At 39.7% G+C, this 15294-nt stretch overlaps 1 protein-coding gene across 7 annotated transcripts in view; it reads right to left on the minus strand.

The window, feature by feature from the left end:
- RhoGAPp190 (Rho GTPase-activating protein 190) overlaps positions 1–15294 on the minus strand; it is a 110397-nt gene that overhangs the window by 91352 nt on the left and 3751 nt on the right. For 5 of the 7 annotated variants that reach the window (XM_089649197.1, XM_089649198.1, XM_089649196.1 and 2 more), the window contains exons 2-3: positions 11049–11904; positions 8029–8141 (exon numbers count right to left, since the gene is read on the minus strand). In XM_089649197.1, the coding sequence (XP_089505323.1) occupies positions 8029–8141; positions 11049–11109 (174 nt within the window). In that variant the 5' untranslated portion in view covers positions 11110–11904. The remainder of the gene's footprint in view (positions 1–8028; positions 8142–11048; positions 11905–15294) is intronic. The other 2 variants (XM_089649194.1, XM_089649193.1) reach the window with 2 other exon arrangements.

Genomic DNA, 15294 nt, shown 5'->3' on the forward strand with positions numbered 1-15294 from the left:
TAAGTGACTGAACATTATAATCGTATATATTCATCAATCCTATAATATTGTGTATAAGTATATTTATATTATATGTCATCTCATTTAATATGGCAGACTGAGATTGCAATATCCTCCCAGTACTGCTGGAATAAAACTTTAAATAAATTAATAAGGATTAATGATCAATAAGAAGGTTCAAGGAAAAAAATATTTATGAGATGTAATATTTTTGGTATGCCTCGTTATTCTCCTCTGCCATTCGTGTGAAATGCGTCGTTTTTTTTTTAAATGTTTTTGGGCTATGTAATTATTTTGTTTTCGCACCCATAAATTATGTTCCGTCTTTCCGGTTTATGAAAAAATGGTCCGATTTTTCGGATTAAAATTTTCAAAAAATCGCCATGGTTTCAAAAATACGATTAAAAAAAAAAAAAAAATACAGAATGTCTTAGAATATTTGCCTAAACCGGAAAATAAAATAAAAAAATGGGATGCAAGAGGCCTATTGTAAATTTGGTCAAGTTTTTAAAGAATGTGGCCTTACTGGGGTACCCCGTTCTAAGGTCACATTGTACATGGTTATTTGTGTGAATTGTAAATTTGGTCAAGTTTTTTTGTAAGTTTGTTCTTTTTTTTAAGTTTTGTTTTGTAAACGTGCCAAAATATAACAAGAAGAAAATTTTAAAACAAAATAATAGAAGAAAAACATAACATTACAGAAGAAAAATATATAGTAGAAAAAAATACAGAAGAAAAACGTAACATAATGGTAATCTCTGTTAGTTTGCAACATTCTATCTATATTCTTCCTTCCCATGTCCATAATCCATATCTTAATATGTAATTCTTTTGAGGTTTGTTATTTTTACAATGGCTTTTATTGCAAGAGGGAGGATATTATTAGTGATCTGTCTTTTTATTACTACTATCTGGCTGTTATTTACTTTACCGGTTTTGTTTTATATTAAGTGCTAAATTATAATATGAACTAAACTTGTCAATTTGACTGGCCTAAAACAGGATCCATTCCTAGTTGGCTAGTCAAAGTTTCCGCATGTTTTATTGAATGATTTTTATGTGAAATAATTTTTTTTTTTTTTTTTAACTTCCGATTTAGTTGTCCGGGTTAAATCTTCCCCAAAGGAAAAACTTAACCCTTCCACTCACTTTTCCACAAATGATCATCTAGTCAATCAACATTATGTAAGTGCATTATATAAGCAAAATAAATACAAAACAATACAAGAACAACACGTCAACTCACCAGAGATCAAATGGGAAAATAATTCACCGACTCCAGATATTTTCATATCAGAGGGTTCGGCTCGGTAGAACTTCTAACAGGGCCTATAAATCCTACTGATCCCTCAACATAAATATTTAAAAAAATCTTTTGTTATCCTACATGTATTCAAAATGACCGACTTTTGCATCTTTATATATAATTTTTTGATAGATCTAATACGCCTAAATTTTTAATTAGAGAGCTAGGTATAATGCCAGTAGCCGAAATAACGAATGATAATATTTTTATAGTCTGAGAATGCCAAATTCTTTTTATTTCATTTCCTAAATCTGTGTATTTTCTTATTTTTTCACTAACAGATTTTTGAATATTATTATTATTATTATTTCAGCGTAGGGAGTGTGGCGAACCCATCGCTCAGGGAGTGGAAACACGACCTGCAATAGCCATCCCAAGCTAAGGTGTGAGATACCGTGCTCAGGGCTGAATGACACTGGGGAACAGTGTCACGAACGGTTCCTCCGAGACACAAGGTCGCATCTCGGAGTATACAGACCTTACCCCAGCATTCGGGGCTCTGCTGGGGTGGACCTTTTATTTCCCTAGATACTCGTGGGACCAAATATGGACTGTAAAAACAAAAACCAAAACAACACTGACGAGGGACCTTTAAGGAACCTAGGGGGAGTGGAAGGAGGAGTTGAGGCCGCCTCGGTGGACTCATCCCTCTTGGGGCCTTTGAGGAACCAAGAGGAAGTGGAGAGGAGAGATGGGACCACCCTAGTGGACTCTTCCCTTGAGGGGCCCTCTGGGAACCATAAAGAAGGACCTCCGACGGACGCAACACGGCGGGATCCCCCAGGAGATCCAGACGTGGAAATGCAGGGACCATCAGGGGACCTGGAAAATAACTTCTTTAAGAACCCCCGACTCCAACTGGGGCCCTCGGGGAACCAGCGGAGAGGGGGGGACTTAAAGAAGAGACTCACTCCAACAACCACCGCTGAGGAAGACAAGGTAAAGTCCCTGTCAGACGATGTGAAGAAAATTCACATCAGTGGGAAGAAACTCAGTGGGGCTGCGAGGAGAAAACTCAAAAGAGAGAAGCAGGGGCGGCAGGAAGGAAACCGGGAACAACCAGGGATTGTAAAAGTCCGCTGGGGACAACCAGGGACCTCGAAGGCCGGAACCAGGCAAGGCAAACCAGGGACAGACCGGAAGCTAACGGGGACCGCAGAAGGTAACCGGGAGCAACCTGGAACGCCCGGGGAAAAGAAGGCTGGGAAGAGGAGAAGAACCTCACCAGAACCTAAACCCTTGGGGCTTTCACCGGGAAATTCCAGGAAAAAGCCCCGAGGAATTCTCACCTCTGCTACCTATGCGGAAGCCGCTGGAAATAAAATTCGAGTGGCTGTAGTACATAGGAACAGAGAGGAAGAATTTACAAAAGAGCAGGAGGCCCTCGTGAGTGAGGCGGCCGCGGATCTGATTTTGAGCATCCCAAAGGGGCAGTTCAAACCCAGATTCGACGAATGCTTCACTCAGAGGGGCGTCCTGAAAATGACCTGCTCCGACAAGGAGTCAGAGACATGGCTGAGGGAGATGGTGCCGACCATACGGAAATGGCAGGGCTGCGACCTGGAGGTGGTGGGGTTGCAGGAACTGCCAAAGTACGTAAAGGTTATGGCAGTAATCCCCGAAAATGGAGCAGTAAGCACCGATAGGTTGCTACAACTGCTGGAGAACCAGACTCCCCGGCTACACACAAAAAAATGGATCGTCCACGACTCGATCAGGGATAAGAACATGTATCGCCTGATCATGAGTGTGGACGAGGAAAGTGTGAAGGTGCTGAGGGAGATGGGGATGACGGCGCATGTCGGGATAAGGAAGGCCACTTTCACGGTGCGCTCTCCTAACACCGAGGAGCGTAAATAGGAGGAATGACTTAAGGATTAGGCAGTAATGGCTAAAAACTTACAGTTCATTCAAATAAACTTGCACCGCAGTCCGGCAGCGACTGCAGTGCTTAGCAGTAGAGTCACTCGGGACAGTGTGGACGTCGCGCTGATCCAAGAACCCTGGACTTATAGGGGGAAGGTCAGAGGACTAAACATGAACCAAGGTCTAATCTATTATAACGAGTCGGGGGACAGACCCAGGGCCTGTATTCTCATCAGAGGGATACCTGGCACACTGCTACCCGAACACTGCAGTAGGGACTTAGTGGCTGTGAAGCTACAGGTCACGCTGGACCAAAGAAGCAGGGAAGTAGTTGTGGCATCAGCATACATGCCCTATGACTCTGTGGAACCACCACCCTCAAGGGAAATAACGAGACTCGTCCAAGACTGCAGGGAGAAGGGTAGGGAACTGATACTCGGAGCAGATGCTAACTCGCACCACACTGTGTGGGGGAGTACGGACATCAACAAACGAGGACAGGACCTCCTGGAATACCTGATGACAGTGAACCTTGAGATTCTTAATAGAGGTAGGGAACCCACCTTCGTTATAAGTAACAGACAGGAGGTGATAGACCTCACCCTAGGAACATTAAGAGTCTCAGGATGGAGAGTATCGGACGAACCATCCCTGTCGGACCACCGACACATACAATTTAAACTAGAGGGAGAAACAAGCAAAACGGGGACCGATACATATAGGAACCCAAAAGCAACTGACTGGACTAGATACTCGGAGGAACTAAATATAGGAATGACAAGATTCCCAGCTAAATACGGCTGCCCCGAAGAAATTGAGGACGCAGTAGAAGTACTGAGGGACTCAATGATAAGGGCATACGAAAATAGCTGCCCTCTGAAGACAAGTACCAGGGACAAAACACCGTGGTGGAGCAGAAGACTGCAGGAGCTACGGAAAATAGTAAGGCAAGCTTTCAACAAGGCCAAAAAGTCAGGAAACTGGGATGCCCACAAGCAATACCAGAAAGAGTACAAGGTGGCAATCCAGAAAGCCAAAACATGCTCCTGGGAGAAATACTGTGGGGAGGTGGAAACCATCCCACAGACTGCAAGAATCCAAAAAATTCTTGCAAAAGACCCAGGGGCAGCAAAAGGCCCATTCAAAAAAGCTGATGGAGGATATACCAACAGTTGGGAGGAGGAGTTGGAGGTACTGCTGGGGAAACATTTTCCCGGCTACAAAAAGTTAGAAGCAGATGATACCGGTCCACCACCAGCCCGAGTTACACGGGAAGGTAAGGACTGGGACACTGCGGCTAAAATAGTTACTCCCTCCAGAGTTAAATGGGCAATCAGAGGGTTTGACCCTTTTAAAAGCGCAGGAGAGGATGGAATCTTTCCGGCACTTCTACAGAGGGGCCTAGATACAATCCTACTTCCGGTGACGAAGATCCTGAGGGCATGCTGTGCCCTCGGATACATCCCCATACCATGGCGGAAGACAAGGGTAGTGTTCATACCCAAACCGGGGAGAGCTGACTACGACCAACCAGGTGCATTCCGCCCAATTAGCCTCACCTCATTTCTTCTGAAGACAATGGAGAGGCTAATGGACAGGCACATAAGGGACGGGGCACTGAAAGAGAAGCCCCTCCACGAGTTACAGTTTGCTTACCAAGCAGGTAAGTCAGTCGACGCGGCACTGCACAGGTTGGTGTACAAACTGGAGCAGGCACAAGCGACTGGGGAACTGGCGGTAGGGCTATTCCTGGATATAGAGGGAGCATTTAACTGCACCACTATTAAATCCATTGATGAAGCGGCAGAAAGACATGGACTCGACAAAACCACCAGAAGGTGGCTGAGGAACATGCTCTCAGGCCGGATACTTACGGTGACAAGGGGTGAGGTAAGCATCAAAGTGCTGGTGACACGAGGGTGTCCACAGGGAGGGGTCTTATCACCCTTGCTGTGGAGCCTGGTGGTGGACAACCTCATCCGGAAACTCAACAACAGGGGCCTATATACGCAAGGGTATGCGGATGACATTGCAACCATAATAAGGTGTTGGGATGCAGACACAACCCGAGGCCTTATACAGTCAACACTGGCAACAGTGGAAGAATGGTGTGAAGAAACAGGACTGTCAGTCAACCCAGACAAGACAGAACTAGTAATCTTTACGCGTAAAAGGAAACTAGAAGGATGGAGCAATCCAACCTTCTATGGAAAGGAATTAGAACCCTCTGACACGGTTAAGTACCTCGGAGTCATCATAGATGCCAAACTGAGCTGGAAAAACCAGGTGGAAACTGTAGGCAGAAAGGCCTGTGCTCTGATGTGGGCAACTAGGCGAATCTGCGGCAGAACGTGGGGTCTCAAACCTAAAATGATGCAATGGCTTTACACAGCCGTTGTAAAACCAAGGATCATGCACGCAGCCCTGGTCTGGTGGAGGAGAACAACACTGAAAACAGTGATGGTCACACTCAATCACATACAGGGACTTGCATGCAGAAGCATCACAGGAGCCATGAGAACCACTCCAATACTAGCCATGGGAGTGCTGCTGAACCTACCCCCACTAAACATAGAAATAGAGGGGGCGGCGATGGCGGCAGCCTACAGGTTACATTGCAATGGCCAATGGAGAGGAGAGTTGCCCAGAAACAGTCACACGGAGATAGGAATAAGACTGAGGGCAATTAGTCCGACGGCTGGGATGAAGCAGGACGGCAAACAAGCCGAATACTTCTTCGGACAGCTGTTTAAAGTGACGTACCCCACAAGGGAGGAATGGGACACGGTCCCAGGTCCAAACTCCAAACAGGAACTAATCTGGTTCACAGACGGGTCCAAGATGGAGGAAGGAACAGGGGCCGGGGTCTGTCTACAGGGATCTAAGAGGGAACTCAGTATACCTCTAGGAATGCACTGCACTGTGTTTCAAGCTGAGATGAAAGCCATCTTAGTCTGCGCACAGGAGAATATGAGTATCGGGTACAGAAATAAGAACATAAACATATGTTCTGATAGCCAGGCGGCCTTAATGGCACTGGAAAGTAACCGATGCGACTCCAGACTGGTGATGGAATGCAGGACTATCCTAATAGAACTGGCGACCATCAATAAAGTAACCCTGCTCTGGGTACCGGGACATAAAGGTATTGAGGGCAACGAGCGGGCTGACGAACTAGCAAGGAAAGGGGCGAAAGCACCACTTGTGGGATCTGAGCCGGCCGTAGGAGTAGCAGCTTGCCACACCAAACTACATATCAAGAGGTGGATCAAATCCCAACACTGGAAGGAATGGAAGAAGGCACCCGGAATGAGGCAATCTAAAGTACTCATAAACGGACCGGACCCTAACCGAACCAGGCAACTACTCGATATGGACAGAAACTCACTGAGGGAACTGGTAGGACTATTAACGGGACACTGCCATCTCAGGAGACACATGCAACTGTTGGGAGTGGAAAACACCAACATCTGTAGGAAATGTGAAGAGGAGGAAGAGACTCCAATTCACCTATGGTGCCAATGCCCCGCTCTGCTGGGAATAAGGCTCAGATACCTGGGAAGACACAGTGTGGAACCAGAAGACATCGCCACATATCCAATGACAGCCCTGGTGAACTTCATAAAAGGGACCGGGTTACTGGCAAGGGAATGAGGTAAAATGGGAGATAGTACAATGGGCCTATGGCCTAAGTGCTCGCGGGGAACGTAAGTAAACCGCCTCCGACTATAAAAAAAAAAAAAAAAAAAATTATTATTATTAAATAGTTTTATAGATGTTTTTTATATGTGAAAAATAAGTTCTCATGAGGATCTTGTGAATCGACTCGAGTTTGTATGTGCAAAGTTATCCTGGTTTTAGAATGCATAAATTAAAATATCTTTTGAATATAATTGTTTCAGAGACATTAAATTCAGAAAATTAAAAACGTTCTCTGTAGGGGTTCAGATGCAATGCAAAAAAATGTTGCAATACAAACTGTTAAAATACAATTACAAAAAATATTGCAATACAAACTGTTAAAATACAATTACAAAAAATATTGCAATAAACTGTTAAAATACAATTACAAAAAATATTGCAATACAAACTGTTGAAATACAATTACAAAAAATATTGCAATACAAACTGTTGAAATACAATTACAAAAAATATTGCAATACAAACTGTTGAAATACAATTACAAAAAATGTTGCAATACAAACTGTTAAAATACAATAGGGAATTCTCGTGCATTTTGTAAATAATTTATTTCAATAAAGATAATTATTTTATTACGTGCCTCTTTTTTTTCTTTTTTTTTTAAATGCATTTTCAATTTTTTGTAGTTGTTTTAAAAATTGCGTGCTATTTCGGCTCTGAAAACGGTCATGCGCCATCTTGACCGCTACGTCACAAGTGCTACGTCACACCTTTGCCGCCGCTGCCGCCATCGGTTTGCAGGATCTACTCGGGCCGGTCAACAGTGACGTCATCGTTCGCCCTTGAACGCTTGATCAATCACCGGGCGTTTTTAGCTGCATTGAAATATTTCATTCGCGCCTGTTTTTAAAGTCATTATAACTTTAATAAATGATTTTTGAAAATTATAAAAACCATGTATTCTTGTGTCTGAAGTGTTTCTACATGTGAATAATTAATAATAAGTGATTTTTTGGTGTGAAGAGAATTCCCTATTACAAAAAATTTTGCAATACAAACTGTTGAAATACAATTACAAAAAATATTGCAATACAAACTGTTGAAATGCCACAAAGATCTATTGTACTACTCAAGACGAATGCATATATATAACAGATTATTCATTTTCACACCCAAGCCCACACCTTTCACAATTAGTTTTCTTTATGGTTTACCTGACTCAGGACGGATATGTGTTCCGTGGTGTAGTCATCCGCCTTGGAACGTACGAACCGGTTGCATAGGCAGGACTTGCCCACTCCCAGCTGACCCTTCTCTTTCTCGGTCCCTGAAAAAACACAGTTAATCCAACATTAACAAAACTGTCCGACAAAAGAATGGTATCTCTGTTGTAATTTTTCTTCTTAAAATAATTAATTCCCTTACTGGCAGCTCTGCATAATTCAATGTTATTTCTAATATGGTCACAAAAATATCACTGCGAAAATAAAGTCAATACCAATTCTTTAATAAACTCCCCCAATACCAAACACAACTTAGGTAACCAATATGCAGAAGTAAAGCCGGGAATACACATGCCTGTAGCTGGCACACTTGCATGCAAGCTCCTTGCACATGCCAGCTACTATCATGTGTATACGCTAACTTGCATGCCTGTACCTGCCTTGCAATTAGATTGCACAACATTTGATTTACTGGCATGCAAGTTGAGGGAGGGGACGAGGGGGGCTATGAAACCGGCATGTGTGAACGTCGCGACAGGTACGGGCATGCCAGTAGCTCAGTCTCTCATTAAATTAGCCACACATTGTACTGCCAATTGCAATACGATGATATTTAATTCACTTCGAATGTTTTCCATTGCCAAAAAGCTTGAGACTACTCAGTCTCAGAGTGATTTGAGACACGTACTGTCTAGTGACTGGCATGTGTATACGTCTTGCAAATACAGGCATGCAAGGACGCAACTTGCATGCAAGTTTAACTTGCATGTGTATTCTCATTGCGCCAGTAACTTGTACATGCCATTAACATGCATGCAAGCTACTGTTCCATTTTACAGGCATGTGTATCGCCGCCTTAACAGATATTTTTAAGCACCGTAAGAACTTACACAAAGCATTTCACAATTTTTTTTAAAACAACAGTTTGCATTTTAATCATGTCATTTGTAGTCATAATTGTATGTATACATTATAATTATTATATAATAAGTTTTATAGTAAAAACGATTTATTCTGTGTATTCACAGGTGAATAAATTACTACATGAATACGGGCAAATAATCCGGCAACAAAATAATTTATTAATCCTGACCTAATTTATTAACTTTTTTACGTGATTTTTTTTTGCAACATTAACTCCACACAGGAGACCCTGAAGATAATAATTTCCTATATGGCCTATGTCATCTTTGTAGGGTTTTTTGAGGACAGGAAGGAGTGAATGAATGAAGTGTTGTAGGAGGGAGGAAACACAGAGGCCGGCAAATCGTTCTACAGCCGAGCTGTTGAACTCAAGAATGAGTCGTAGAAGCGACCCATTCTCATGTGACAAATGTTGGGCGCGTGTTTCCCAATTATGCACCGGTGCCGAAGGGATCAATGACGCTAGTTTCTCAGAGCATCTTCCATTGTAATACCGGTGAGTATTCCACAAGAGTTTCAGGAACTGCTGCTTCTCTAATCGGGTTATTTGTGAGCATAGTTTATATAAACCAAGGGAGATATGGCATGGAAGCAAGTCGATTGTCGTTGAGCTTCAACCAAACATAACAAAGAGTGGACTATCAATAGGTGTAGAAACAAAGGTTGTGTACCGCTGTGCGTGGACGCAAATTTGCAGTAGTATGGGTGAACAATACAGGCTACAAGCATAGTGCATGAAGTTTCAAACTAATAATATTTCATGACACATCTCCCTTGTTTCTATTATCTATGGTTGTGGGGAAGGGGAAGGTTGGAAAGTACCTATTTAAATCTGATCGCCAAACACGACTAAAGCCATTTCTGAATTTAGAATTTCTGTTTAGATTCTGAAAAGGGAATGGGGTGGTTTTTGTTTAAATCTCGTGTAGATAGTAACCCTCCTCTTGTTTTGAAGTGTGCAAAATTGTACCAATCTCGGAATAAATATGTCGATGCCACAGATACTCTACTTTATATAAATAGGTAAGTGTGAAATAACACAAATTAATTAAATACAATTTATTAGCGCAGGCCGCGATTTGAACCGGAGAACTCTGGATTCATAGTCAAGAATCTTAAACGCTCAACCAAAGTTTTTGCCGTTACACCACAGGGGTCATTTGCATTGACTAGAGCACAAATAATACTCTGGAATTATTTCTCATAAGTATTAAATGGTTGGACTTGAAATGAAATAATTACACCAATTTACGTACATCCAAGCAATTTGAAACATCAAAATAATTAGTTAATTGATTCATTTCATCCGCACCCTCTACCTCTCCCCACCTTAACTTTCCTGATATCATAATTCTAAGTACATAAATATAACCTATGGGCGATTTGAGATGGATGCGGGAATATTACAAATAAATTGTAAAACTCTTTTTTGCAGAAATCAATTGGAATTAACTATTTCAAAAACCAGCTGGAACAATTTTTTTTTAAATCAATTGGAACAATTTATTTGAATTTGAAGATCAATTATTGCATCAAAAGTGAACAAAATGATGTAAGGTTAATTACGTTTGTTTGCGGAGATTGTATTTGATAGAAATGATGATTAATGCTAGCAATTACAGTGTCCAGTCATCATACGGTAATGGCAATATCATTCAGGCCAGTTTGCTGGCATCAGTAAATAGAATGACAGTATGAGCGCATCTACTATTATTAGACTGCAAATTCACATTGCGTGGGACAAAATACGTCAAATCCATTGATAGTATTTCATAAAACAGTCAGAATATTACAATGAACATAACAGAAAACCACAGACATTCAAATTGGTAGATCAGCCAATCAGGGAAAGCGGAACAAACCTAGTTGCGCGGAGCCGGTATGAGTGTCTCCGTTTCTTTGATTTGTCAATAAATGAATCTGACAGTATACGAGCAACTTTACTAGCATTGTTCAGTTCTCGAAAATAAAATTCTCACCTCAATCGTTTTTTAGCATTTCATGTCTATATGGCAAGTCTACCAATTTGGATGTCTAAGTTTATAATCAAATTATTAATTTACTTTTATTTTTGAAAAATAACTTACCTGATAGTCCCACTACCGACACTGTGATGAGGCGGCTAGATGAGTCCGCCTTGCGCGCCATCCTCGCCTCCCCCCCGCGCCCAAAAATCTTGCCGGATATATTCACATCGGTCTAAAAATATACGGCGCTCAACACCCCCCCACAAACAAATATACAGAGTCCTAAACGATCCCGTATTTTATACAAAACTGTTTCAAAATATGATAATCTAATGTAGAATCTACTGGAATAGAGAAATCAGTCTTTTTTAAGCAAATTTTAAATACATGTATGTATATATATATATATGTACACTTAATTCACACTTAATTTATATAACGATGAGATTACAGGGCTCTAAGATTTCTTTAGAATCACATTTATTATTATTAATATTATTATCGAATATAAAAATTTTCAACTATTATTGATTTAAAAATTGCAGAATGAGTGCCTAGATGAGTGAGAAGATTTCTATGATTAATTATTGGAATATATAATTTTCACGATTCGAATAGCAGTATATCTTTTGAATATGTAGCTTTTTCTATGGTTAAATGGAATATGTAATTCTTATATTTCAAATAGCTGAGATAGATTTTCTATGGTTAAATGGAATAGTTCTTATAATTCAAATATCTGATTATCTTTTGGATAGATTTTTCTATGGTTAAATGGAATAGGGTTCTGAATTTGAGTGATTTGTAAAGAAGGAATGTACGTAATTCGACGGCTAAGTTGTATTGGCGACGGATATATTATCGGCGGCAGTGTTGAACGTGCGTTCAAATCTCCGTAGGCAGGATAACACCATGTCGATGTTTGGTTTCGATGGAACTCACTGGTGATAATTTGCTGTTTAGAAGTTGTTGGTTTCTGGAACAAAAAAACATTGTCAGTTCCTACTCATAATGAAATACAATTTGTGGGATTTCTTTCAATATAACATCTAAAATGGCTTAAGCCATGTTTGGTGACCAGATCTGAATAGCCGGGTACTTTCCAACCTTCTCCTTCTCATTTTCTTCCCTTTCAGCGTCACAACATATCCCAGTAATAAACCCTGGTGAATGGTAAGATGGTCAGCAAGAGTAATCCAGTAACAGAGTGTAAGATAACCCAATGTGCTAGTGTACAAAGTTTGGCGCTCGAGTCTATGCACACGGCAGACTATCTGATTTAGACATAATACGACGTATTAAAATATAGAGCTTGATTTTGTGCTTTCAATTAGAGTTGGGTCAATCGATGATTTTACTTGGGTTGCTCATGACCCACTATCGTGAGTGGGTTTTGCGGGACTGCCGTATCAGATCATACACAACTCAAAACCCAATTACCCGTCACCATACTTTCACTTTCGTTTAATCTAGGATATTACCGATCAACCTTCCAGTTCCAGAAAGTATCTGGAACAGGAAGCGGTTCTATGTAGGTCTCCGGTAACTGAAAACTGGAACCACGGTTAGCCTATTATCGATTTCAGGAATCTACCATCTCTATTTGTCTGTCGCGAGAAAAAGATTCAAGACACGATGCCCGCTCTTCAAAATTCATACTCATGCATCTTCTATGGTCGCTCGCCACGCCACACAGGCAGCCGGTTCGCGAGAGTGGATCGTGAAACCAGGGTGCTGACAATCTATGTGCGCTCGCCACTCCGCCACCTGGTCGCATGGACTACTTTCGATTAGTAAACATAACAACGGATTATAGTAGTTGTTGAATAATTGGAGAATACAGTATAAGAAATATTGGTTCGAGTTAAATCACAATAAGATTTATATTAAAATACATTGAATTTGTATTTATACTTGTACTTTTAGACTCTTTTGAATAAGAAAACAGTGCAAACATGCACACAAGAAAACTAGGAAAAAAATCACTGTATTTATATGATTAAGATAAGGAATTTGATAATACCTTTGTGCAATGATATTCAACATTTACCACAGACATAGGAATTAATAGACGAGAAGATAATGGCGAGGGGTAAAATCAACTGTTGAAGAACGAAGGGCGTAAGACTGACTGTGATTCGTCAATAAATCAATCTGACAGTAAATAGGCATCTCGCATTATAATATCACCATTTACTTCTTAAAAGTAAAATCGGCTTTTGAATGAATAGACATTTTTACATGGGAGCGCAAATTACTCGCCACGTTATGAACAAATTTGCAAAGTCCAAATTCGGCAAAAAAATTCGGTTCTATTTTCAGAGTCGAATATTTCGTTTAAGTATTTAGTTAAGACACTTTTATAAATGTTCATAATTTACATCCCAGCAACCAACCAGCTTTGTGTTTCGCGTCCAGACTTTTCTCGATGTGATAGTACCTATATGTTTCTAAAACTGATCTATATTATACGATGTGAATATGCTTAAAATAAAGTAAAATAATGCTTATATATGGAATGTAATAAGACAATTGGGTTTATTCTCTTTTTCACATCTATTTTTACAAGTTTTCATAGTACAAGTCAACATTTTGCCGTGTTATTTCGTAAAATGAACCGATGATGCCTCGACCATAGTTCGCACAAGAATGATGACGTCACGTTTTCAAATTTCACTTGAGGCCATACGCGAGCCCAGCCGGCTCCAATGGAACCGGTATGGGGAGTGGGGATAATACGCTTTTAATCACTTAGGGCAGGTCTACTAATATTCATATGTCTATGACATTTACCAACATATTGAGATGGCAATAATGTTAATAAACAATGAATTGCAATAAAAACATGTTTTTTACTATAAAATGCGATAAACTCAGTATCGCCACTGTTTAACGAACCAAACACAGAGCGTGCTCCAGAGATATTTATTTTTTAGACCGTTCTAATATGATCCGTTCTGGAATTTTTTGCGATACGATTTTAAACTTTATGCTTCGAAAACTGTGGACAAAATCAGAAACACTTGCGCTAATAACACTGTAGATTATATATATTTTTTTATTTATTTCATGAATGTAGCTTCTCTGATTGTCTAGAAAACTTTTTATCTGTGCATGTTAAAATTCATTTTCACTCAACGGCGACCCAAAAATTAAAATATTTGTATTTTCAAAGGAGTTCAAGGTTATTATTTATTTGAAAACACTTTTTGATTATTGTTTTTCGTGTAGAGTTCAGGTTTAGGTAGAAACTAGCTGACTTGTCTGGCAAAGCTCGGAGACGTTCTCTACTTTCTATAAATATAATAAAGAGTCTTTGAATTCAATGACCTTGGAGTTATCTTTGACTCCAAATTACGCTTCTTGAATCACATTAATAGCATTACCAGTAAAGGATTACAAATGCTTGGATTTATTCTAAGAATCGCTAAAGACTTTAATAACATAAAAACTATAAAATTACTAACACGTCTCTGGTTAGAAGTCAGGTTGAATACAATTCAACCATTTGGTGTCCTCATTTCAACCCTCACTGTTTACAAATTGAAAAAATTCAAAATGAATTTTTACGTTTTATTAATTTCAAAATTGGTATTCCTATTATTGAAATCAATTATGTCAATTTACGCAGTAAACTCAACTCATCGAAATTATTTGAAAGGCGAAAAATGTTTGATCTCCTTTTATTATATAAAATTGTTCATTCAAGGTTGGACTGCCCTGACACTATAAATTTGCTATCTTTACATATACCTCCAAAATATACTAGACGGAATATTTTATTCTACAACAATAACTTCGCTACGAATTCTGTGTTAGAAAGAATACATAGGTTGGGCAATGAACTAAGTGATGTCGCTGACATATTTAATTTAAACTTCAATACATTTAAAGCCAAATTAGTCCACCACTTTTTAAATGTAAATAATGTATGAGAAATCATTATATTTTATTTCGATTTTCTGTTGTTTGTTTTATACTGTTGTTAAAACTGAAATTTGTAATTGTTATGTACTTAAAAGCCCAATAGGGCGTCAATAAATAAACAAATAATATGTATGTATTATATACATAAACCTTCCGGAGTAAATTCTCTAAATGATAGTGAAAAGTCTATCAAAATCCGTTGCGTAGTTTAGAAGAACTAAGCGCACAAATAGACAGACGCGGATAGCGACATTATTTTATACTGTTTAGAGATGATAAACCAGTTTTTAAATTTAGGTATGATTTGAGATTTTCACGGCCAAAAGTAATATTTTGATTTGTTTTTGGGGTATTATGCCATGTTGCACTACCTCCTTCTTTAGCCAACGTTTCGGACAGCATTACAGTATCCATCATCAGGGCAGATTTGTAATTTTTA

The sequence above is a fragment of the Hesperophylax consimilis genome, chromosome 29, assembly GCF_061612785.1.
Source record: "Hesperophylax consimilis isolate HC1 chromosome 29, BYU_Hcon_1.0, whole genome shotgun sequence".
NCBI lineage: Eukaryota > Metazoa > Arthropoda > Insecta > Trichoptera > Limnephilidae > Hesperophylax > Hesperophylax consimilis.